This window comes from Brachycentrus maculatus, unplaced genomic scaffold, assembly GCF_059751285.1.
Source record: "Brachycentrus maculatus isolate JH-2025_06_01 unplaced genomic scaffold, ASM5975128v1 h1tg000913l, whole genome shotgun sequence".
Lineage (NCBI taxonomy): Eukaryota > Metazoa > Arthropoda > Insecta > Trichoptera > Brachycentridae > Brachycentrus > Brachycentrus maculatus.
Window position 1 is genome coordinate 703 of NW_028281638.1, and position 24,034 is coordinate 24,736.

Consider the following 24,034-nt stretch of genomic DNA (forward strand, 5'->3'; position numbering starts at 1 on the left):
ATATATATGTATGCAATATATATATATATATATATATATATATATATATATATATATATATATATATATATATATATATATATATATATTATATATATATATATATATATATTTATATTATATATATATATATATATATATAATATATATATATATATATATATATATATATATATATATATATATATATATAATATATATATATATATATTATATATATATATATATATATATATATATATATATATATATATATATATATATATATATATATATATATATATATATATATATATATATATATATATATATATATATATATATATATATATATATATATATATATATATATATATATATATATATATATATATATATATATATATATATATATATTATATATATATATATATATATATATATAAATATATATAAATATATATATATATATATATATATATATATATATATATATATATATATATATATATATATATATATATATATATATATATATATATATATATATATTTATATATATATATATATATATATATATATATATATATATATATATATATATATATAAATATATATATATATATATAAATATATATATATATATATATATATATAAATATATATATATATATATGTATATATATATATATATATATATATATATATATATATATATATATATATATATATATATTTATATATTTATATATATATATATATATATATATATATATATATATATATATATATATATATATATATATATATATATATATATATATATATATATATATATATATATATATATATATATATATATATATATATATATATATATATATATATATATATATATATATATATATATATATATATATATATATATATATATTTATATATATAAATATATATATATATATATATATATATATATATATATATATATATATATATACATACATACATTTTTATTAAAATTTATGTTTTAAGCACTAACTTTGTGATTTTATATTTTATAGTGATTTTAAAACTAAGATACATTTTAATTATACATATTATATATAATATATATATATATATATATATATATATATATATATATATATATAATATATATATATATATATATATATATATATATATATATATATCTATATATATATATATATATATATATATATATATATATATATATATATATATATATATATATATATATTAATTATTATATTTAATTCAGTATTCCTACGTATTACACATTTAAACATTATTTAATTTTATAAATTTTTAAATTTAAACAATACAATATTATGGCTTTCATAGTCTGGATATAAAGGATCTTTGGTGGACGATAGTCCTTAAATTCTCTGCGGCGAGTCGGGAGGATTTCTCTGCCTCGGCAAGAATCCAGCGTGGACCAGGACATTGTAGATCTCTCTCCTTGAAATCTTCTCTGCTTCCCGAGTCTGGACCTATATAAAAGAAAAAATATCTTCATAAAGAAAGAAATTCTAACTAACTCACCCAATGCCTCTTTCTCGTAGAGAAAGGCAAAGAGAATAAAATGCTTCACCAATTTGTTTATTCAAACAATATCCTTCTCTTCCACATTCATACTCGTACATCTCCTCATACATACCGGACACTTATTTCCACTACTAACCTGACCACGTTCAAGTATTTGAAATATTTGATAATTCCAAGTTTTCCTCGGTCTTCCTCCGATTCTACCACTAAACACATTAACCTCATATTTTTTACTATTTTTTCTTCCGTCCGCCTCCATGGCGTAATGGTTAGCTTATTTAGCTACCGTGCTGGACGTCCCGGGTTCGATTCCCAGGGGGGGGGGGTGAAAATAAATATTAGTGATTTAAGACTTTTATATTTATTTAATCTAATCTAATCTAATTTAAGCTCAGTCTCTATATTGGAGAGAACTGCGTTTTTAAATTTAAGATTGTAAGTAGATTGCTTAGTAAATAAATTAAAATTATTAAAAAAAACCTTTGTCACCATATTAAATAATATATCAGTATAGTAGAAAGTGATCAACTAACAAAACGTAAAATGTTCAGGAGGGCCATTAAAGTCACTTTTGCTTGGCAAAATAATAAACATCAATGCAGTTAGTTATTTTTAACAATTCAATATATTGTACTTCCAAGTTTAAAATCCTTTGAGATTTTTTCAGGGCAATATTAAGCTAGTAAGATATCAAATAGTCAATGATCACGGTTTTGTTAAAAATGCACTTGGTCACTTTCTCTTGTATGACTAAGAATAATGAAAAAATAATAAAAAATTCCTTGCGGCTAGTACCAGGATTACATGAAAACCAATAGGTTAGTTACCGGCATTTCTCCGTCCCCAAACCAGCTGTGTCTCGCTAGAGCTCTCGAAGTCCTGGCGTCCTGGTAGAAAGGATTGCGCATGTGCGGTCTCAGCCTTTCTTCGAGCTGCGCATTCCGAATCACTGCAGGATGCGCAAAGTTTCTCTGTTGGGCCCAAGGAGCGCAGAAGCAGGAACTGATCACCAAAACCAGACCCAATAGAAGACTCATCAATAGATATGAAGACATATTGCTGAATGTACTTCGATCCTGCTGTAAAAAAGAGAGAAAAACATGCATGTTATGTAGATTAGCATTAGTTTTAATGAATTTAAAATAGCATGACATGACATGACATATTGACATACAGAATGGTGGGGCGTTTTTTTTTCTCTGCCTACTCCTGCAGAAAGCTGCATGATGGTTAGTTTGTTTAGTTGGCTGTTAGTTCAAAATCAGTTGTTAAATTTATGTATTCATTTTAAATCAAAAACAGATTTTTGAGTCTACTAAATTGTATTTTAATAAGAAAAAAAATATATTGTGACAATTGTTTCGCCTTGTTGGCATTATCAAACGCTAACAAGGCGAAACAATTGTCGCTATATATTTTTTTTTGTGTTTTTGTTGATAAAATACAACTTAGCATACTCAAAAAATCTGTGTTTGATTTAAAATTAATACATAAATCAAAATGGAGTTCTACAAATTAAACGCCAAATCAATAAATAAATCAGTGGTTAAACATGATTCGAGAATTATTAATATTATTTTTATAATATGTACATTATATTCGTTCTGAAGATGTTTCAAATTAATTTAAATATCGAGTATTAGTAATTGTTACGAATAGAAAAATATTTGTTTTCTGATGGACTTTCGCCATTAAATATCATATCGAGATCGATGATCGATCAACGTAGACGATTAATACTATTGCTTATATTATTTTTTGACATCTCAACATAGATGAAGAAGAATATGGAAGTCTGGGCATTTACGGGGCCGTGATCACTTTATACACGTGTAACATTCACCAATTCTACCCATGATTGATAACCACACTGTTCAAATTCTTGAAACTTCTATATATCGCTCACTCCTTTCAAGAACGTCATAAATAAAAAATCTTGATTTTTCAGGAGAACGTTTTTAAAGTTTAAAAATATAACACAATGTATTAAAAATAAATATCAAGCCACTTATTGAACTTTTTACTGTACAACAGATCTTTTTAGGTAATACCTGAAGGTTTTTTCTCCATTTTAGACCTTTTCTTCAAAATGCAAAAACAACATTTTCAGAGCCCTATATGGTTCAAATTCGAAACATAGTGCTTGAATCACTTAAATTTCACTAGAGACATCTATCGGGGAGATGAAAGAAGATTTACCGATGCGGAAAGCATCGAAATACGTGTCACAGTAGATTTTAATAAATAGTGGTATTTACTAAGTAAAACATTAATTAAAAATTGTGAACAAGTATTTGGACACACTTAAAATGTTGTAGTCATTACGTTGGGAATATGGAAATCTGTGTATTTTGTTGGGTTTTTTGAGGTGTATCGATTTATTGGGCTCTAGGCCAAAAGTTTAGAAGTCGAGTTGTTTCACAATGATTATACTAAAGGTATGCACGTTAATTTGTACTCGTAGAATAATGACGATGTTCCGACTGTTACAATGTTTGGCAACATAGGAAATCTTCAATTTAGACGCTTGTTGCAGTGAGATTGGGTTCGTAAGGTCACATGAACCGCATGTTAACGCGAAGGTAACGTCGTGTACCGTATACCGTGTACGAGTACTGCGAGTAATGAGAGGAAGGTATGGCTTGTGAAACACCGCGAGAAATGAGACAATCATCTCTGATTGCTTGAAGATTCACTCACTAGCGTGATATACTAAAAGCGCGAAGAATACCTTCAATTTATGGGTAATATATCAAAAATTAAACAAGGTCATTATTGGATTGAATTCTACTTGTATTTATATATATATATATATATATATATATATATATATATATATATATATATATATATATATATATATATATATATATATATATATATATATATATATATATATATATATATATATATATATATATATATATATATATATATATATATATATATATATAAACATATATATATATATATAGATATATCAAAAATTAAACAAGGTCATTATTGGATTGAATTCTACTTGTATTTTTATATATATATATATATATATATATATATATATATATATATATATATATATATATATATATATATATATATATATATATATATATATATATATATATATATATATTTCGTTTCATTTTGGATGTATTACCCATTAATTTTAAATGGAATTCTACCAACTATCTGCAGTTACAATATCCAAATACCTTAAATATTGATATCACAATATAGATGAAGAAGATTATGGATATCTACCATAACACCTTCTTTCACATGTTGCTTCTCATGTATGTCAATTTTCTAAATTTACATACATACATAAAATTAGTATTGTAGTTTTGTAATTTATACACAAATATTATTCAAAATTAAAACTTTTCATAACAAACATGCATTTATACTGTTAGCAAATGAAAACATTCCAAAACAAACTTGAATAAATACAACAAGAAAATGATAACTTTTCACAACAAACATGCATAAATACAATTACAAAATGAAAATATTGCATAACTAACATACATAAATACAATTGTTAAATTAAAACTTTTCATAACAAACTTGCATAAATACAATAAGAAAATGATAACTTTTCACAACAAACATGCATAAATACAATTACAAAATGAAAGTATTGCATAACTAACATACATAAATACAATTGTTAAATTGAAACTTTTCATAACAAATTTGCATAAATACAATAAGAAAATGATAAATTTTCATAACAAACATACATAAATACAATTGTAAAATAAGAACTTTTCATTACAAACGTGTATAAATACAATTAAAAAATAAAAACTTTTCATAACAAATATGCATAAACACAATTAAAAATTAAAACTTTTCATTTCAAATGTGAATAAATACCATTAGAAAATAAAAACTTTTCATAATCCACATGCATTAATACAACAAGAAAATGAAAAGTTTTCAAAAAGAACTTGCATTAATACAATAAAAAAATAAAGCTTTTCATAACAAACGTGCATAAAAAAATTTAAAAATCTTCTTACTTCAATATTTTGAATCACAATTAATCGCGTATTTTAATTGAATTCGATTTCATTAAAGAATCGTTTTACTTAAAATGTTACAGTATGAAAATACAAAAGTTATATTTGTGTTTACTTTACACAAGGAAGCCTTATTATCTACTGAGCGTTGGATCGGAAGAAATTATAGCGGGAGGTGGAAATGACTAGCCAATCGTAATTCTCCCACTCACCAAATCCCATTTCTTGTATCTACTGCAGTTGTTCTCTACCGGTGTTAATCAATTAATTATATCATATTTAAAACGTCGTTCAAAATGCGATCTCTCAGTCGAGTGTGCGGCAAAACGATGTATGATAGATTTTCGAATGGTGAAATAAGGAAAGAATGCAAATCTCATTTCGCTCACTCCTTTGAAGAACGTCATAAATAAAAAACTTGATTTTTCTGGAGAACGTTTTTTAAGTAATACAATTTATCAAAAATAAATATCAAGCCACTTATTGAACTTTTTACTGTACAAGAAATCTTTTTAGGTAAAACCTGAATGTTTTTTCTCCATTTGAAAAATATTTAGAATATTTAAAAAAATTATTAAAACATACATATTCTTCAAAATGCAAAAACAATACTTTCTGCCCTGTAGCGGGTTAATATCAAGTTAAAAATATGCCACTTTTGCTGGGATATAGTACATTTTCTGGGCATTCTGAAAACATACACAACTGAAATTGAAGATTTTTTTTATTTATGACGTTCTTGAAAGGAGTTCGTGATATAAGCATTATTGATAAAAAAAGATTAAGAAAGCGTGTTGAGGTTGTTTGGACATGTGGAATAAATGAAGGGGGAAAGAAACAAATTTAAAACAAATTTGTTACGCGAATGCAGTTGGAAAAAGGAGCAAAGGAAGACCGAGAAAAACTTGTCGCGATCAAAGGCATCAGATTCGCGTCACCCAGGACGACCACTGCTGACAATTCGACGGCAGTTCTTGTCCGAACTTCAGGACGCAGAACTGACTTGGAAGGATGCAAGGGAGCTGGCAGCCAACAGAAAAGCCTAGAGACAGATTGTGGGCTCCACGTGCTCCACATAGGGAGCGGATATGGTTCAAATATGTAAGTTATAGAATATATCGACGTGCCCTACGTAAAGTGCTCTAACTACATTTTTGTCCATTTTGAGATATTTGGTGTATGTTATCAACTGACCGTTATCTACAAATATAAACAAACTAAAAAATATATTTAATAAATTGCGTCTAGTTTTCAGGCATATAAGACGCTATATCGAATTTTCGAAATGAACTGAACTCCTAAAACGCTAACTACTTAATTTTGACAAAGCATAAAGTTTTAAAACGATTTAGTAGATTATTTTTTCGTGTTTTTGAATGTACAATACTAGTTTAGAATTTCAGATAAAACCGTTAATTAATTTTAAAAAATATGATGGTAAAATCTTCTAAGCTCTCTCCTGTAAAGTAACAGATTTGCAGATATAGTACTTTACGTAGGGGCCGTCGATATTTATTTTTTTCTATCGTTATTCTTGATCCAGACCTGGTAGCCATAATGCCTGTGATGTTTTAGATTTGTACAGAATACAGTAGACCTTTCTCCACTTTCGCGATCCCTCAAGAGTCATAATGTTGGAAAATACCTACGGTAATATTCCAGTATTCGTCCGCCTCTCTATTAACAAAACTCGACATTCAACCTGTTTTACTTTACACGATTCACTTATGTGTTTGTTAGTACAGTAATGTAAATGTCTGGAGCGCAGAGTTCGGGGGGATAATAGCATCGATGGAAGCAACTATTAACCAATTAATGTAATAATAAATATCAAAAATAGGTACAATAAATATAAATACTTCTTCGCGAAACTACAAGGGTGGACCATCTTACATTTGGAATTTAAACTACCGACTATTTGGAGTTCAAAAGCTATAACGACATTTAGGAATTGATATAAAAAAAGCTATTTATTTGGCATTCGTAAAAAATATGGTTTTTGCTTGAGTTGAACTGGAAAATATTGATTATTTACTTTAAAATTGGCGAATTTTCAATTTCCTGAATGAAATTTACTTTTAAAAAATGGCTAGAAAGAAATTCAGCTCAGTCTTGCATTCATTCCTGACATCATCATTCGAACATCTATCATTCACTTGATATAACTGATTTCAACTGCATTCAGTCTACTTTCTTCCTTTTTTTTCCAACTCCATGCTTCTTTTACACACATTAGGATTGAAACCAGGACGCCTGTTGAAACACCTATAATATTGATATATCTTCCGTGGGTTGTAGTCTGTTAGTATCAGAAATGGAGGCTCTTAGGAGCATATCTGGCAAAAGTCTACGAGAGAAGAAGGGTGTAACTCAGTGTCTAGTTTTATAAATGATAATAAATTAGTATTGTTTACTACTTCGATCTCGTAATTAAAACGTAATAATACATTCTTACTGCGAATACAATGTATAAATTACTCTAGTCTTGTCTCGTTACATAAATCCAATGCAAGGAATACGCAATACAATATTATTTAAGGCTCGGCTTTCTGATTACACCTAACTTCGACGCTGTAAAATCAACTTGTAATCTATAGCCAGTATTTCTCAATCTGTGAAGCGGGATACTATGTAGATACTGGACTATGCGCCCATGATTGACAACCACACTACTCAAATTTTTGAAACTCCTACATATCGCTCACTCTTTTCAACAACGTCGTATAACAAAAATCCTCAATTTTCCGTTATGCATGTTTTCGAAATGCCCAGAAAATGTTCTGTATTCCAGCAAAAGCGGCATATTTTTAGCTTAATATTTACCCGATACAGGGCAGAAAGTGTTGTTTTTGGATTTTGCAGAAAAGGTATTGTTTAATTATTTTTTCAAATATACTAAATATTTTTCAAATGGAGAAAAAACCTTCAGGTTTTACCTAAAAAGGTCTGTTGCGCAGAAAAAAAGTTCAATAAGTGGCTTGATATTTATTTTTAATACATTTCATTACATTTTTAAACTTTAAATACGATCTCCTGAAAATCAAGTTTTTTGATATATGACGTTGTTGAAAGGATTGAGCGATATATTATAAAATTTACAATTCATTTAAACTTTATGTACAGAAAATAAATATGTACATTGGTGGGCTTATTGCTAAATAGCAATATCTTCCAACCAAACAAAAAAAGACTGGTGATATTGGTCAAAACATTCGATAGGTACCTTATATAACGGAAAATCTGTGCTGAAAAGTCGAATGATGAGCATATTGTCCTCTCAGGATCTTTAAAAACTATGCTTATCTGCATTGTATGTATGTCTCTACTCAAATCAACATCACACACATATACACCCTCTTACACGCTTTACACATGCACATTTTCTCTCATAAACACGTGTTCATTTGCTAGATCTACACTAAATATTTTGTACTTATCTTTATGTTTCTGTGGTTACCTATAATAGGCTTACAAAATTTAGAGTGTGTCCAAATACTTGTTCACAAAATCTGGGTTATCTCCAATTACAGGAGTTATTTTCTGGTGAAGTTCTAGTGATTCAAGAACAATGTTTCAAAATTGGTTCATATATATAGAACTTCCAAGAATTTGAGTAGTGTGGTTGTCAATAATAGGTGGAATTGATGAATGTACACTTATGTAAAGTTATCACTTAAATCAGCCTATGATGGTCGTCAGCCCTGTAAATTTTATTTTATTTATTTTATTTTATTTATTCGGGAATTGTACAGCTTACATATAAAAAAATGATATAAAACAATAGTTACATTAACATTAATAAACATTACATTACATTGACAAAAAATAGTTACGTTAAAAAAAAAGCAAATTAAACAATTCCACAATTATGTTATAAAACTATTAAAAAACATTCAGAGATAACGAAAAACAAAAAAAAAATAGATTAAGCAGGAAAGGAGAAGGAAAGGAGAGGAATTAATAAAGGGTGGTTACAGGATTTTTTTTTTTCTAGTTAAGAAGTTAAAAAATATATTTATAAATATACATACATATATATGCATACGCATACATACACACATATATATACAAATACATACTTATACACATTCAGTTATATATACAGAAAAAAAAAAATAAATAAATAAATAAAAAATAGTCATGCACCGTTCACCCCCCACCCATAACATAACTAGGTTATTGGTGGAGAGTAAACAGAGCATGAGAACTTTCTACTAACCTCTTTTTTTATTATAGCAACACTTTTCCCGAAAATATCGATGTCATTAAATGTCTTGTTGTATGAGTCTATGATTCTATTAAGGGTGGTATTTTGTGAAAAAACTGTATTGCACTTTGGTACATGAAGAAGGTGAGTAGAACGCGTTCGTCTTTGGGGTACTCTAAAATTAATACGGGCTACTAGGTCAGGGGAATCAATTTTGTTGGAAAGGATCTTGGTGAGCAACATCAAGTCAGCCACGGTTCGTCTATCAGAAAGAGTTTGCAAGTTATAAAAAGCGCATGCTTCACGGTAATCCTGAAAATTTAGGTGAGATCTACGATTTAATTTTTTTACGAAAAGTTTTTGGATTCTTTCAATTTTATCCGAGTGTACTTGATAATAGGGTGACCAAATAGGAGATGAAAATTCAAGAATACTACGCACGTAGGAAAAATAAAGTAGTTTCAAAGAGTTAATATTTACAAAAGGCTTACAGGTTCGAAGTAAGAATCCAAGTGTTTTATATGATTTATCAATGATGCTTTCTATGTGTGTAGTATAATTAAGTTTACTATCAAGAAGGATGCCTAGATCACGAACCGTTTGTACAGACTTGATGTTACTGTTATTGAGATTATATATGTAATCAATAGTGTTGACCTTTCTATTAAATGATATTTTCATGCATTTATCAGAATTTAGAGATAACATGTTGATTTTACAGTACTCAGACAGTCTCGAGAGGTCTTCTTGCATTTTTAGACAATCATGAGGACTTCTTATGTTCGAATACACCTTCATATCATCAGCGTACATAATAAATTTAGAATTGAGAAAACATTTCCCAATGTCATAAACGTAAATATTGAATAAAAGAGGCCCCAGGTGACTGCCTTGAGGAACACCCGATGGAAGTAGGGAGAAATTAGAGGAATGTCCGCCAACAACTACTGCCTGACTTCTCTTATGGACATAGGACATGAGCCACTCAAGGAGATCACTATGAATTCCAATTGATGCTAATTTATTTACAAGTATCGAGTGATTGACTCGATCGAATGCCTTGGAATAGTCAGTGTAAATCACGTCTGATTGGGATCCCATGGCCATATACTCAGTTAAATGCCCAGACTTCCATATTCTTCTTCATATTTGGTGAGATGTCAAAAAATAATATTATAGGCTTGTTTAATGTATATTCTCATAATGTTTTGTTTTACATATCGTTGTCATACAGGAGAAATTGACCAAGTGCATTGTTTTACAAAAACATGATCATTGACTATTTGATATCTTACTAGCTTAATATTGCCCTGAAAAAATCCCAAAAGGATTTTAAACTTGGAAGCATAATATATTGACTTGTTAAAAATGACTAAATGCATTGATGTTTATTTTGTTGCCAAGCAAAAGTGACTTAAATGGCCTTCCTAAACATTTTACGTTTTGGTAGTTAGTCACTTTCTCCTGTACGACTACGATATGTTGCTGTTGGTAACCCAAATAAAAACATTTAGCAAATTAAAATTGCTGTTTGCAACCAGAGGGTAGAAAGTGCTGTGTGAGTTCACTGGTGTGGATCTTATTTACTCGTCGCTTTTTGACAATCGCTGGTACATTTGTTCCTTGGAGAAGTATTCGCGTACTGGCCACTACTGTCACGTACCGACTGACCACTCTTGACCCGGTTACGTGCTCCGTGGACTGTTTGGGTTGGGAAATTGACCCCAAAATTAATGACATTCGTGCACACACTACTCTCAGATGGACCTTGACTCTTTAGAAAACTAAATATTGTGATTATTTTATTTTTATTATTTTTTGACAATTTAAATACAGTTTCGATTATGTTTTTTATTTAAGAAAATACGGGGTGGTATTGTGTAACACCTTGCTTTTAAATTTATGTTTCTTTTCAATTCATTTCTGTTATTTTTTTATGATTTATTTTGTTATTTCTGGCACAAGGTCTAATTAATGTAAGTGAAACATGGAGTTTGCAAAAGAAGGACGAAAGTAGACTGAATGCAGTTGAAATTCAATCATTCTAAATATATAGAAATTCGAACGGTGAAATAAGTAAAGAAAGCAAGGATGAGATATTATTTTTTGACATCTCATCAAAGATGAATAAGAATATGCAAGTCTGGGCATTTATATTGACCGCCATAGGCTGGTTTAAGTGATCAATTTACACACGTGTAACATTCACCAATTCTACCCATTACTGACAACCGCACTACTCAAATTCTTGGAAGTTCTATATATAATATATGAACCAATTTTGAAACATTGCCCTTGAATCACTAGAGGCATCTATTAGTGAGATGAAAAGAAACTTTTTATTAAGCAGAAACTCTTATATTAGTAGTTAAATTACTTTAAATTATTTTCTTTTTTAAATAACTTTCGAAAACAATGACATTAGATTTCCTTTCACACACTATACACCTTTATCACCTGCAGGTCTTTTCTACTATCAGTAAGAATCACAACATCCAAACTAGTAAAAAATCGTTATTATGTATCTAAGTAAAGTTATCTGCACTGCGTTGTTAAAGGGTTAACTTCCGTTTGGTGACGGCACCTAGGCATAAATTAAATTGTCATTAATAAGTTATAATCTGTTGAAAAGTTCGACCGGAAGAGACAATAATTTTCCGGAAGCTCAAAAGGAAACCGTTGTTGGCTGATTTTATCTTTTACTAATACTTTTACACTGAACTTTCTTTTTACGCGTTTTTTCTAAACACGTTTTCGAGATAACACGGTCCAAAAAAGAAAAAGAAAAAATCATTCATTTTACAATGCGTGTTTTAAAATAAAATTACGATTCAAAAGGCAATTTCTTTTCACATTCTGAATTTATTTTTTTACCAGAAAACCTATCAACCAACTAACTAACTATCACACCGCTTCCCGCAGAGGTATACAGAGAGGATAGAATACCACACCACTCTTTCTTTGTGTAAGTAATGTGGGCATGTTGCTGACATAGTGGTGGAAACAACGTACCTACGTAGTCTGGCAAGTATCATTCTAGAAACGTCTCTCCTTAAAAGCGTCACTCACTTCCTAGTAACTTAAATATAGAATAAACCAAAGTCTAAGAACTAGCAATCTTTTACTGACATTTTTCCACCACCTCAACCCACAACACTCTTCAAAAATACTTCGCCTCTTCCACATTCATGCATCTTGTCATACCTGCTGATTATTTCGACTCCTGAAATGACCGCTTCCAAGTATTGCCTGTCCACAAAATTTGAATGATTTATTTTAGTATACTTTTTTTGCACGGTATTTTGTAAAAAGTACCTATCGTGTAAACACAATGTTCAGCGTACATATTTTATTATATATTCTAATAATTGTATTTGTACATATGTAATTGTATAAAATTGTATTTAAACAATGTTTCTTGGTTCGCGTTTTGTATACATTTTCTTTCTTTGAGCCTATGTATTTCCATTATCAAGAACCCTTGATCATCCTTCCTAGCGTTATTTCCACGCAATTCAATTATAATCTAGTTAAAATCAGAAAACTGGATGTGATCATTTAAATCAAAAAGGTTTTGAGGCATAAATTAGGAGACAGTGATTTTTGGAATAACCAGAACATAGGTATACGAATTTGGTTTACCGAAAAGTCTTGAAGCAAAACATGAGAAATTACCAGGTGAATAAAATAGAAAGGGAATGGAAGAAGTCGAAAAACTTAAAACGGGAAAAGGGAGAGTTTCCGACAAAGAAGGAAATATCCTACCGTTGGCAGCTGATCAGGGATGCGATTAAGAAGAAGAGTAAAGAAAGAGTTCACGGTTATTTGGAGAGTTCGTCCATAAACTGCTATAGTTATCTCGCTGATGAAACATTACAATGGGAGGAAAAGTACGTACTTACAGGTTAAAATAAATATGGTGTTTGTATTATAATTTGCCTGCTTAAACTAAGTAGGTTTTCGTATAAAAATTTGCTTGTTTAAATTTAGAATATGACAATTTGTCTTGTTAAACTAAGTACAATAGTATATCGTGTTACTAAATACTTCTTTGTATTACAATTTGTCTGAGTAAACTAATTAGTTATATTACAATTTGTGTGCTTAAACTAAGTAGTTATTTGCATTACAATTTGTTTAGGTAAACTAATTAGTTTTTGTTTTACAATTTGCTGGTTAAACTCGGTAATTCTTCGTGTTGCAAAATTGAAAAATTGCAGGCAAATGCCTGGATAAACTGCTTAGTTCTTTGCGTTACAATTTGCCTAGACGCCTGGAACAGTTTGGATAAAGTTATTTTCTTAATTTTTGTTATATTTGACTAATGACTGGGTTTTGTCGCTACTGATATCATCAGACTGGTGTGAGATAAAATTCTATATATACCCACCAAGGCAGCGGTTGAAAACCATGATTTTACATCATCTTTCTGAGAAAATGAATTTTCATTGAATACATTTAATAGCGAATAATAATCACATATAAATAATGGTATGAGTTTAGGACAGAATTTTATGAAAATTTTAAATCGAAAACAGTTTTTGCTTTATCGAATGAGTAATATATAAGAACAGTAAAACAAATTTATCAAGCGAATGTAGTTAAAAACAGGAGCAGAGGAAGACCGAGTTGGCATGATCAAGTATTTATAATACTTGAAAGTGGTCAGGTCAGAAGTCGGAATAATCGAAGAGTATATTTGACGAGATGCATGAATGTGGAAGATGTGAAGATTGTTTGCAAATATATGTAGATTGATGTGGCGCTCTATTTTCTTTCTGCCTACCCCTACGGAGAGGCGGTGTGATGGTTTGTAAGTTTGTTTTTAGGAGTCATAATTCTCTTCGACTGTGTTTCATCCTCCAGATTGGTGTGGTGGTGTGTTCACTTGTTTGCAATGGTGACTACCGTCTACGTCGTATGGGTAGCGATTTCAAAGGGGATGGCTACCCCCTCTGTGACGTCACGTGACCCTGACGGTATTGCGGTCACTGATATACCATTCCCCGCCCTAGCTATATGCACGGTCAACAAACTTAGCAAGAAGAAGGTTACCAAGCTAGCTCAAGAACTGTAAGTATGCTTAATTTATTAATGTACAGTCAACAAACTTAGCAAGAAGAAGGTTAGCTCAAGAGCTGTTAGAATGATAAATTTATTAATGTACAGTCAACAAACCTAGCAAGAATAAAGTTATCAAGCGAGTTCAAGAGCTGTTAGTATGATAAATATATTAATGTACAGTCAACAAACTTAGAAAGAAGAAGGTTAGCTCAAGTGCTGTTAGTATGATAAATTTATTAATGTATCGTCAAAAAACTTAGCAAGAAGAAGGTTAGCTCAAGTGCTGTTAGTATGATAAATTTTTTAATGTACAGTCAACAAACTTAGCAAGAAGAAGGTTAGCTCAAGTGCTGTTAGTATGATAAATTTATTAATGTACAGTCAACAAACTTAGCAAGAAGAAGGTTAGCTTAAGTGCTGTTAGTATGATAAATTTATTAATGTACAGTCAACAAACTTAGCAAGAAGAAGGTTAGCTCAAGAGCTGTTAGTATGATAAATGTATTAACGTAGGTACAGTCAATAAACGTAGAAAGAAGAAAAATAACTCAAGTGCTGTTAGTATGATAAATGTATTAATGTACAGTCAACACACTTGATAAGAATAAGGTTAGCTCGAGAGCTGTTAGTATGATAAATTTATTAATGTACAGTCAACACACTTGATAAGAATAAGGTTAGCTTGAGAGCTGTTAGTATGATCAATTTATTTATGTACAGTCAACAAACTTAGCAAGAAGAAATTAGCTCAAGAGTTGTTAGTATGATAAATTTATTAATGTACAGTCATCAAACTTAGCAAGAAGAAGGTTAGCTCAAGAGCTGTTAGTATGCTAAATTTATCAATGTAGGGTCAACAAACTTTGAAAGAAGACAGTTAACTCAAGAGCTGTTAGTATGATAAATGTATTAATGCACAGTCAACAAACTTAGCAAGAAGAAAGTTACCAACCTCGCTTAAAATCTGTAAGTATGCTAAATTTATTAATGTACAGTCAACCAACTTAGAAAGAAGAAAGTTAGCTCAAGTGCTGTTAGTATGATAAATTTATTAATGTACAGTCAACAAACTTAGCAAGAAGAAGGTTAGCTAAAGAGCTGTTAATATGATTTATTTATTAATGTACTTTTGAAAAGTTTCAATCACTTTTCTGTATAAGTTCATAGAAATATCCTTATTTTTAAGGACATGATTGAATTTTCAAAGGCGCGCATGCTTAAACCTATTTATGTATAAGGCATCTGATTTTAGTTGACGGACATTAAAATTGCTTTTTTTATAGTGTTGGATTACACTTTTGCTGTTTTTCTTTTAGTATTTCAAGCGGCCGGTCTCCTTCTGACTACAATGAGACAGGACTCGTATACCTGTTGGGTTTCTTGGGGCTGTCTTACGATTTCGAAGAACCCAACGGAGATGAACTGGAAATCATTCATAATATGCTCTACCCATACAATCTAGAAACCGTTATGAAGGACGTAAGATTAATTTGACCATATAAATTTATTTACAACATTTTGAGTGTGTCCAAATACTTGATCACAAAATCTGGATTATCTCCAATTACAGAAGTTATTTTTATATTATTTTTTGACATCTCATCAAAGATAATAAAAGAGTTTTTGCTTAATAAAAAGCTTCTTTTCATCTCACCAATAGATGTCTCTATTAAAGTTCTAGTGATTCAAGTATAATGTTTCAAAATTGGTTCATATATACTTATAGAACTTCCAATAATTTGAGTAGTGTGGTTGTCAATAATGGGTAGAATTGGTGAATGTTACACGTGTGTAAAGTGATCACTTAAACTAGCCTATGAGGGTCGTTACCCACGTAAATAAGACTTCCATTTCTTCTTGATCTTTGATGAGATGTCAGAAAATAATATATAAATTTATTGTTGAATTTTAAGTTCAACTAACCAACCTAGGTGTTTTATGAGTTTTATAATATATATTTTTTTAATGTTACTTTTACAAACTTTTACAAAATAGCCAGCTGGTATTTTTTATTGTTAATTATATTTTATATTATATATTTAATAAAGTTAAATTTTTCCCAAATTAATAAATTTGCTAGACGTTACTTCTTTAAACATAAAATAAAACTAGTTACGCTTTTCCTTTCTACAAAAAAACTACAGTCTTGTGCTTGGAGAGGGACTTCATCATTTTTTTATTGTTTATAATGATTTTTTTCCTCGTGTTTGTATTTTTCAATTAACACGTATAAAAGTTTAATTTATTTTTATGAATTTTAATGTCTTATTTTTTTATATCTGTAGGAAGGTTATTGAATATTTTGTTTCCAAATATTTAATTTTCAATTGAAATTGTTTGTATTTTGCTTTTATAAAATCATTTTGTGATCTCACAGATGAAATTTTCATATATAAATATTTCAAAGATTCAAATATTTAACACTAAATATTTAAAGAAGTGCTGTTTTTTTAACTTTTTCTTCTTTAGGGACTTGGAATGTTGAAAATATTAAATTTAAGGGCGCCGATACGATAATTGTTAATGAGTTCTCATCAATGTTCTAGCTGAATCCAGACTGCGAAGAGCTCCTGGTTCGATGCCTGTGGCGAAACGTATTGACAAACTGTTCCCAGTTATTCTCGTTCCACAAGACCTCAGACGGGTTCTGCTGCTTGTTCAACTACAATCGTGACAGCGATAATCACTTTACGTAAGATATCTTAACATCTCAACATAGACGATTTTTTCACAAATTTGGGTTTTACTTTTTTTACTTCACTTATTTCGTAGTAATTTTTACAGATTATTTGACACTTCAACAAAGATGAAGAAGAACAGGGAAGTCTGGGAATTTACAGGGCTTATGGCTTGACCTGTCATAGGTTGGTTAAATGATCACTTTGCACACTGAGAACGTTCAATGGCCCTCCTTAACATTTAACGTTTTGTTAGTTGGTCACTTTCTCCTGTACGACTAAAAGAAAAAATGACTGACCACAAAGTAAATGCTTTAATTTCATTAATTGATTAGGCAGTCACTTTGTGGTAAAATCTATATATTTTTTTAATTGAAGTTTTACTTAGTAAATACCACTAATGCATCGATACACGTTACACAGTAGATTTTAAGAAACAGTGGTATTTATTAAGTAAAACTTAAATAAAAAATAAATGATTTGAAAATTGAAAGCATTAACTTTGTGGATCATATTAATATATTATTTCGAGAAATAAAAATACTTTGTGTTCTGATCCACTCACATTTTTATTTAACCAACTAGTTTCGGCAACAACCTGTTGCCCTCTTCAGGGTTACATTTATTTCTAAATATATGTATATAAAAAGAAACAGTGTACAAGTTGTTGGGTTCCAAAAGGGTAGGGGTGGGGGTAATGGTGTTTTAAGGAGGGGTAAGAGAAAGGAAGGGGATAACTCTGTTTAGGTTGGGTTTGATTTTATGGGAAAAATATTAAAAATGGGACTTTGGCTAATGTTTATTTGGTTATTAATTATATTTAATTTTTGTTTAACCGCTTTTTTCTAACACCTCTAAATTATTAATTTGGCTAGTTCTGTTATTACAATGCAAAATTTTTATCCCATCCTCAAAATTGAACGAAGTATTATTAGATAAAATGTGGTCCGCGAATTCCGAAAAATGTTATTACCCCTCCTTCCTCGCTCTTACCCCTCCTTAAAACACCATTACCCCCACCCCTACCCTTTCGAAACCCAACAACTTGTACACTGTTTCTTTTTATATATATATTTAGTAATAAATGTAACCCTGAAGAGGGTAACAGGTTGTTGCCGAAACTAGTTGGTTAAATAAAAATGTGAGTGGATCAGAACACAAAGTATTTTTATTTCTCGAAATAAAAAAAAAATGCTTTAAATATTAAGAATACATTTTATTCATTTGTTCAATAAATTTAATCCTTTGTATTAAGATTATATTTTAACTCGAAACTGGTATTTCGCCAAGTAATGCTAATTATTATGCAACTCAAATGTAAACCGCAATACTGGATTAAATTATTTATTATCTTGTTGAAATGTTTCCTAAGTCTGTATTTTATATCAAGTTGACATTGTTTGCAAAATCTGAATATTGGCCGCTAATTAACCCTTAAATATTACAACATTTTGAGTGTGCCCAAATACTTGTTCACAAATCTGGATTATCTCCACTAAGAAGTTATTTAAAAAAAATTAAATCATGTTTTCAGGCTGTTCTCAAATATGTAAATTTAATCCAAGATTATGACCTCGCATACAAAAAAAAGAGTCTCTGTTTATCAGGAGTGTTCCTCTTTCCAACAAAGATGGCTGTTGTGAACTCACACGTACTGTGTCACGAGATTGATCAATATATCTAGGATCTCGCATATATCCAAATAAAAGGTTCTCTGCTAAATAAAGGCTTTCCTCATTCCATCATAGATGGCTGCAGTGAACTCACATGGCATGAGATTAATGATATATGTAAGAGTTCCAAAAATGTTAGTAGTGTGGTTGTCAATCATGGGTAGAATTAGTGAATGCTACACGTGTGTTAAAGTGATCACTTAACTAAACCAAAGATGGGTCGTAAGCCCTGTAAATGCCCAGACTTCATGACATGTCGATAAATCTAAAAATGACAGATATTTATCAACACACGAAAATACAATCTGTTTTTTTTTGAGAACATCTTTAGTTTTCGAAACTAGTCGTGTTTACATGAAACTAGTTTTGCAGGAGCCGCAACGAAACAAAGCAAAAAGAAACCCTGATGGCCGACCATGGAAAAAATCGTGGCATATCCATTGTCATCAATCCCCAACTTGAAGACTATCTATACACCAGAATGCCCAACTTAGGAGCGAAGGTATCAGAATATATAATATTGATAATAACAATGATTTTCAGATAATTTATTTTGTGAAATTTTATCTTTGGAAAATGAGGAATATTGAAATATATATAATGACCTCTCATGCATAGCAGTTTTTTACTCTACATTTTTGGCGGATATCAAATTTTTAATTATGATCATTGAGAAATATCATTAAAAATTTAACAATAAACATCAGGTTATTTTATTTTTATTTAGAGTTTACATAATTTAAAAGTTATCCAGTTCAAAAATCAAAACAGAAGCAGTTAAAATTGAAAAAAAAACTTAACCTTTAAAAAAAAAAATTGAAAATTAAGAAAACAATAAAGAATATAAAAATATGTAATAAACTGCAAAGTGGTCAGGTTAGAAGTCGAAGTGTATGAGGAGATGCATGAACGTGGACGAGGCGAAGAATGTTTGCAAGGACAGAGTGCCTATTCTAACCCCTGCAGAGAAGCGGGGTTAAGGTTAGTTAGTTAAACTGCAAAGGATAAACGTTTATTTCAATAACTATACAAAGAAGAGAAGTGCGAATTTGTTTTCTTAAAAATTATTTCGTCTAAATGTAGATCGTCATGTCAAACACACTCTTGGAATCTGGCGTCAGTATTCCGTAACACTCGTTAGAGAAATTGCCTCGGGATGCTATTAACTTAGGGACACCCTATAGAGGTTATGTATTGCCAAGTGATGGTCTTCTACCCTTCATGTACCATATAGAGGCCTTGTATTGCCAAGTGATGATCGTCTTACCCTTCAAGTATACAATACAGAGGTCTTGTTTTTCCAGGTGATGATCTTTCATCCTTCCGACTTCCCGGACGTGCCCAGCGGCGGGTGCCTGGAGCAGGCCGTCCCGCCCAGCACGGAGCAGTACATTTCGCTGGACGCGACGGTGGTCTCCGCCTCCGAGGCGGTGGCCCAGCTGCCCAAGGAGGACCGCGAGTGCCTGGTGGAGTCGGACCTGACCGCGCTGTACGACTCGTACAGCGACTGCGTCGTCAGTTGCCGCATCAAGAGCGCGAGGACCTCGTGCGGCTGCATTCCGTTCTTTCTTCCGTCGGCGTCTCTCGCCAGTTTCTGCGATCTCACCGACAATGGCTGCTTGAGGAAATGGAAAAGTAATTCAGATTTGTAAATCATTAAGTGGATTTTTCTTTCTTCCAGCTAGATTTATTTTATTGTTTTAATCTGTGTTGAGAATAGGAAAGATAATGTAGTGTGGGCCAATCAGGAACTTCTCAGTATATGCTCATTGCTGGGAGGAAACCATGTTGAACTTATCAGAAAAAGCCAGTCTGTTGACTGTCGTCAACCTGTGACCTTCCGTTCCACTAGAAGAGGGTTCGGCATGTTGTTTCCTAGCTTGGTTTATGGTACCAATGTCTTTCAATATTTTTATCATGTATGTTACTACTTCTCGCGAAAGTCCCTTCTTCTTGGTAAATACCATTATTATGAGCAAAACCAGAATATCCGATATCATGAATCGCTTAACAAGACTGAAGTGGCAATAGGCAGGATATTTTTTGCAGGTTGTAAGACAAGACCTCACTAGATAGACGGAGACCTTGGAAGAATAATGGAGGCATCGGAAGACCTCATAAAGATGGTCCAACGACATCTTTGTGACGAGCAACCAAACGAAAGAAATAGAAGAAGCCTACATCCAGCAGTGGAGGACAGAAGGCTAAAGAAAAATAAGAAATACCACCATCTCTAAAAAATCTACTGTAAACGTGTTTCGTTGCAATCACATTTTATCAAAGAAATGGATTTTGGTGAAAATTTAAATAATATAATATATAGTTGAATCTGGAACCGTTGGTTGGCAATGACAACTTTTTCTACTGCACATTTGTATAAATCATTTATTTGGCAGTCCATCTTATTTAATAATGACCTTCCGTTCTATTTTTTTCTTTTTATTCTTCATTTTTGAGGGTTGTGACCCTTGTGGAAGCAATGACTCTTCTTTATGTCCCTTGACTGCGCTGCACGTAGCGGTCCCACCACTGAGGTGCCTGCTGCTGCCAGTATACAATATTTAGGTATATAAGACGACATTCTCTTACAGGGACCTGGGAGAACGCTTGGTCGGGGGAAGACCAAGCCTTGGAGAGCAGCGAGACGGCCATCGTAGTGGAGAAAGGTCCTCCTTGCGCTTACTGCATACCTTCCTGCTCCGACATCAGCTACAAAGCTCAGAGGTTTTCCGTATCGCTGCAGCCAGATTCTGTCAACCGAGAAAATGACTCTGAGAAGGCTGTCCTGAAGTAAGCTATACTGCGGACTTGCATTAACAGTCAACAGTCTTAGAGAATTACTGCATGATGTGTTTGTCTTTTGGGTACAAAATAGAAGAGATCGTATGACGAACTCAATCAGATTTCATTCATTCATTAATTTCAAACCCTTATACGCACCCCAATGATGCATAGGGCACTGCATCATATAAACGCAGTGTTATCTTGATCGCTAACACATGAAGGAAAGGTGATCAGCCCTCCGCTTCAGGTACCAGTCCAGGGTAATATGGAATAAATATTAGAGTGATAAAATCATTTATATTTCCCGCCGTAGTGTAATGGTCAGCACACTCGGCTACCGTTCTGGAGGTCCCGGGTTCAATTCCCAGGGGGGTCAATCAGATTTACTAAGCAAAAATTAATGGTTATTTTTTGTAATAACCGATTTGTTTCGAGTCAATATGAAATTAAAAAAAAAACGAATGAACTATTACTCTGCTCCCGGCAGGGGTAGGCAAAGAAAATAAACATTTTTCATTTTCAAGTAAGCATATTTCACAATATGCATCTCCTCATATACATATTTTCACTTTCTATTATATGGAGTACTTGATTATACCAAGTTTCACCTCAGTCACCACTTCTATTTCCAAAAAAAAATCGTCATTATTTTTTACCTGAAATATTTCGTGATTTTTTTTATGAAAAATTCTCTTCATACACTGTTCTACATTGCAAAAACCATCTGAACAGTATTTGAAGTACTTGAGCATACCAATCTTTTTCCATCTTCCTTTGCTTATATTTCCATTTAAATTCTCCTGAAATTGGTTTTCTTACTCATTTGTTCCACGTGCGCAAACCATTTCAAAACACTTTTGTCAATGTTATTATTTATGGTTATTTCAGCCTAACATTATTTCCCTTTTTACCATTCAAATCTGTTATTTGTCACATCGTTTCGCCTAACATTTGTCTGAGTGATCGCATTTCGGTTGCATTTAGTCGACATTCATATTTGTATTACTAACCCAGTGCTTCACTTTCTATCTTAGAGTTGGTACTAGGCTCAGTTTTGCACTGCTAGTTTAGCTCCCGATATTAGGCTTTTGTTTGCTACAACTGATTACAGTCCATCGTTCAATATTATTATTTGACAATTTTTTTCATTTCGCACTTTGGAAAATGAAACTTCAAATTGTCTTCCAATCAGAACAGGTCTCTGTAATAAAATCGTGTAAACTTTTTCAGGCAAGGAGTGTTCTTCAAGAATCACAGTGTATTGCACGTCTTCTTCGATAAGGATAACTACACATTTCTTAACCATGATGTACTGTTTTCCTGGTATGATTGGATGAGTAAGTAAATTGTTCAATTTAAGTTTTGTACTGCATTTCTAAGTGGAAATGCATTTTATGTATATGAATATAAACTATATAAATAGATAATTGCATAGCTATTTCCACTTTTCTTGAATCAACCAAAAAAATATCTGTTCTGTTCCAGGTTCTCTTGGCGGTCTATGTGGTTTAGTTTTGGGCGTAAGTGTTTTGAGTATAGCAGAAATTATCTATTTCATACTCGGAGGGCCAGCAAAAGGGAGTAAGGCCAAATTGCCACCAGCTAGACAACTCTACTGGCAAGAACTAAGAAGAATGTAGAAGTTAAAAACTTATAACTCACTCGTTTCAAGAACTTCATAAATCAAAAAAACTTGATTCTTCAGGAGAACGTTTTTAAAGTTTAAAAATATAATAAAATGTATTAAAAATAAATATCAAGCCACTCATTGAACTTTTTACTGTGCAACAGATCTTTTTAGGTAAAACCTGAAGGTTTTTTCTCCATTTAAAAAATATTTAAACAATACCTTTTCTTCAAAATGCAAAAACAACACTTTCTGCCCTGTAGCGGGTAAATATTAAAATAAAAATATGCCTCTTTTGCTGGGATATAGTACATTTTCTGGTCATTCCGAAAACATGCATAACTGAAAATTGTCGATTTTTGATTTATGATGTTCTTGAAAGGAGTGAGCGATATGTGTACACTTGATATGAAATATGTATCATTCTT

The 24,034-nt window shown here is 31.0% G+C and overlaps 2 protein-coding genes across 2 annotated transcripts; one reads left to right on the forward strand and one right to left on the reverse strand.

Annotated features, from left to right (window-relative positions):
- Positions 1 to 1,379: 1,379 nt before the first annotated feature.
- Positions 1,380 to 7,129, reverse strand: LOC148299858 (uncharacterized). The gene is made up of 3 exons (XM_088275594.1): positions 7,119 to 7,129; positions 2,376 to 2,550; positions 1,380 to 1,493 (listed from the first exon to the last, which is right to left on the reverse strand). The coding sequence occupies exons 1-3, from the start codon at positions 7,127 to 7,129 to the stop codon at positions 1,380 to 1,382; spliced, it is 300 nt and encodes a 99-aa protein (XP_088131720.1).
- Positions 7,130 to 14,677: 7,548 nt separating this feature from the next.
- LOC148299859 (pickpocket protein 28-like) lies at positions 14,678 to 21,989 on the forward strand. Its single transcript, XM_088275586.1, has 6 exons — positions 14,678 to 14,853; positions 16,161 to 16,323; positions 17,391 to 17,536; positions 19,568 to 19,697; positions 20,500 to 20,830; positions 21,787 to 21,989. Exons 1-6 carry the CDS (start codon positions 14,678 to 14,680, stop codon positions 21,987 to 21,989), a joined length of 1,149 nt encoding a protein of 382 aa, XP_088131712.1.
- Positions 21,990 to 24,034: the final 2,045 nt, after the last annotated feature.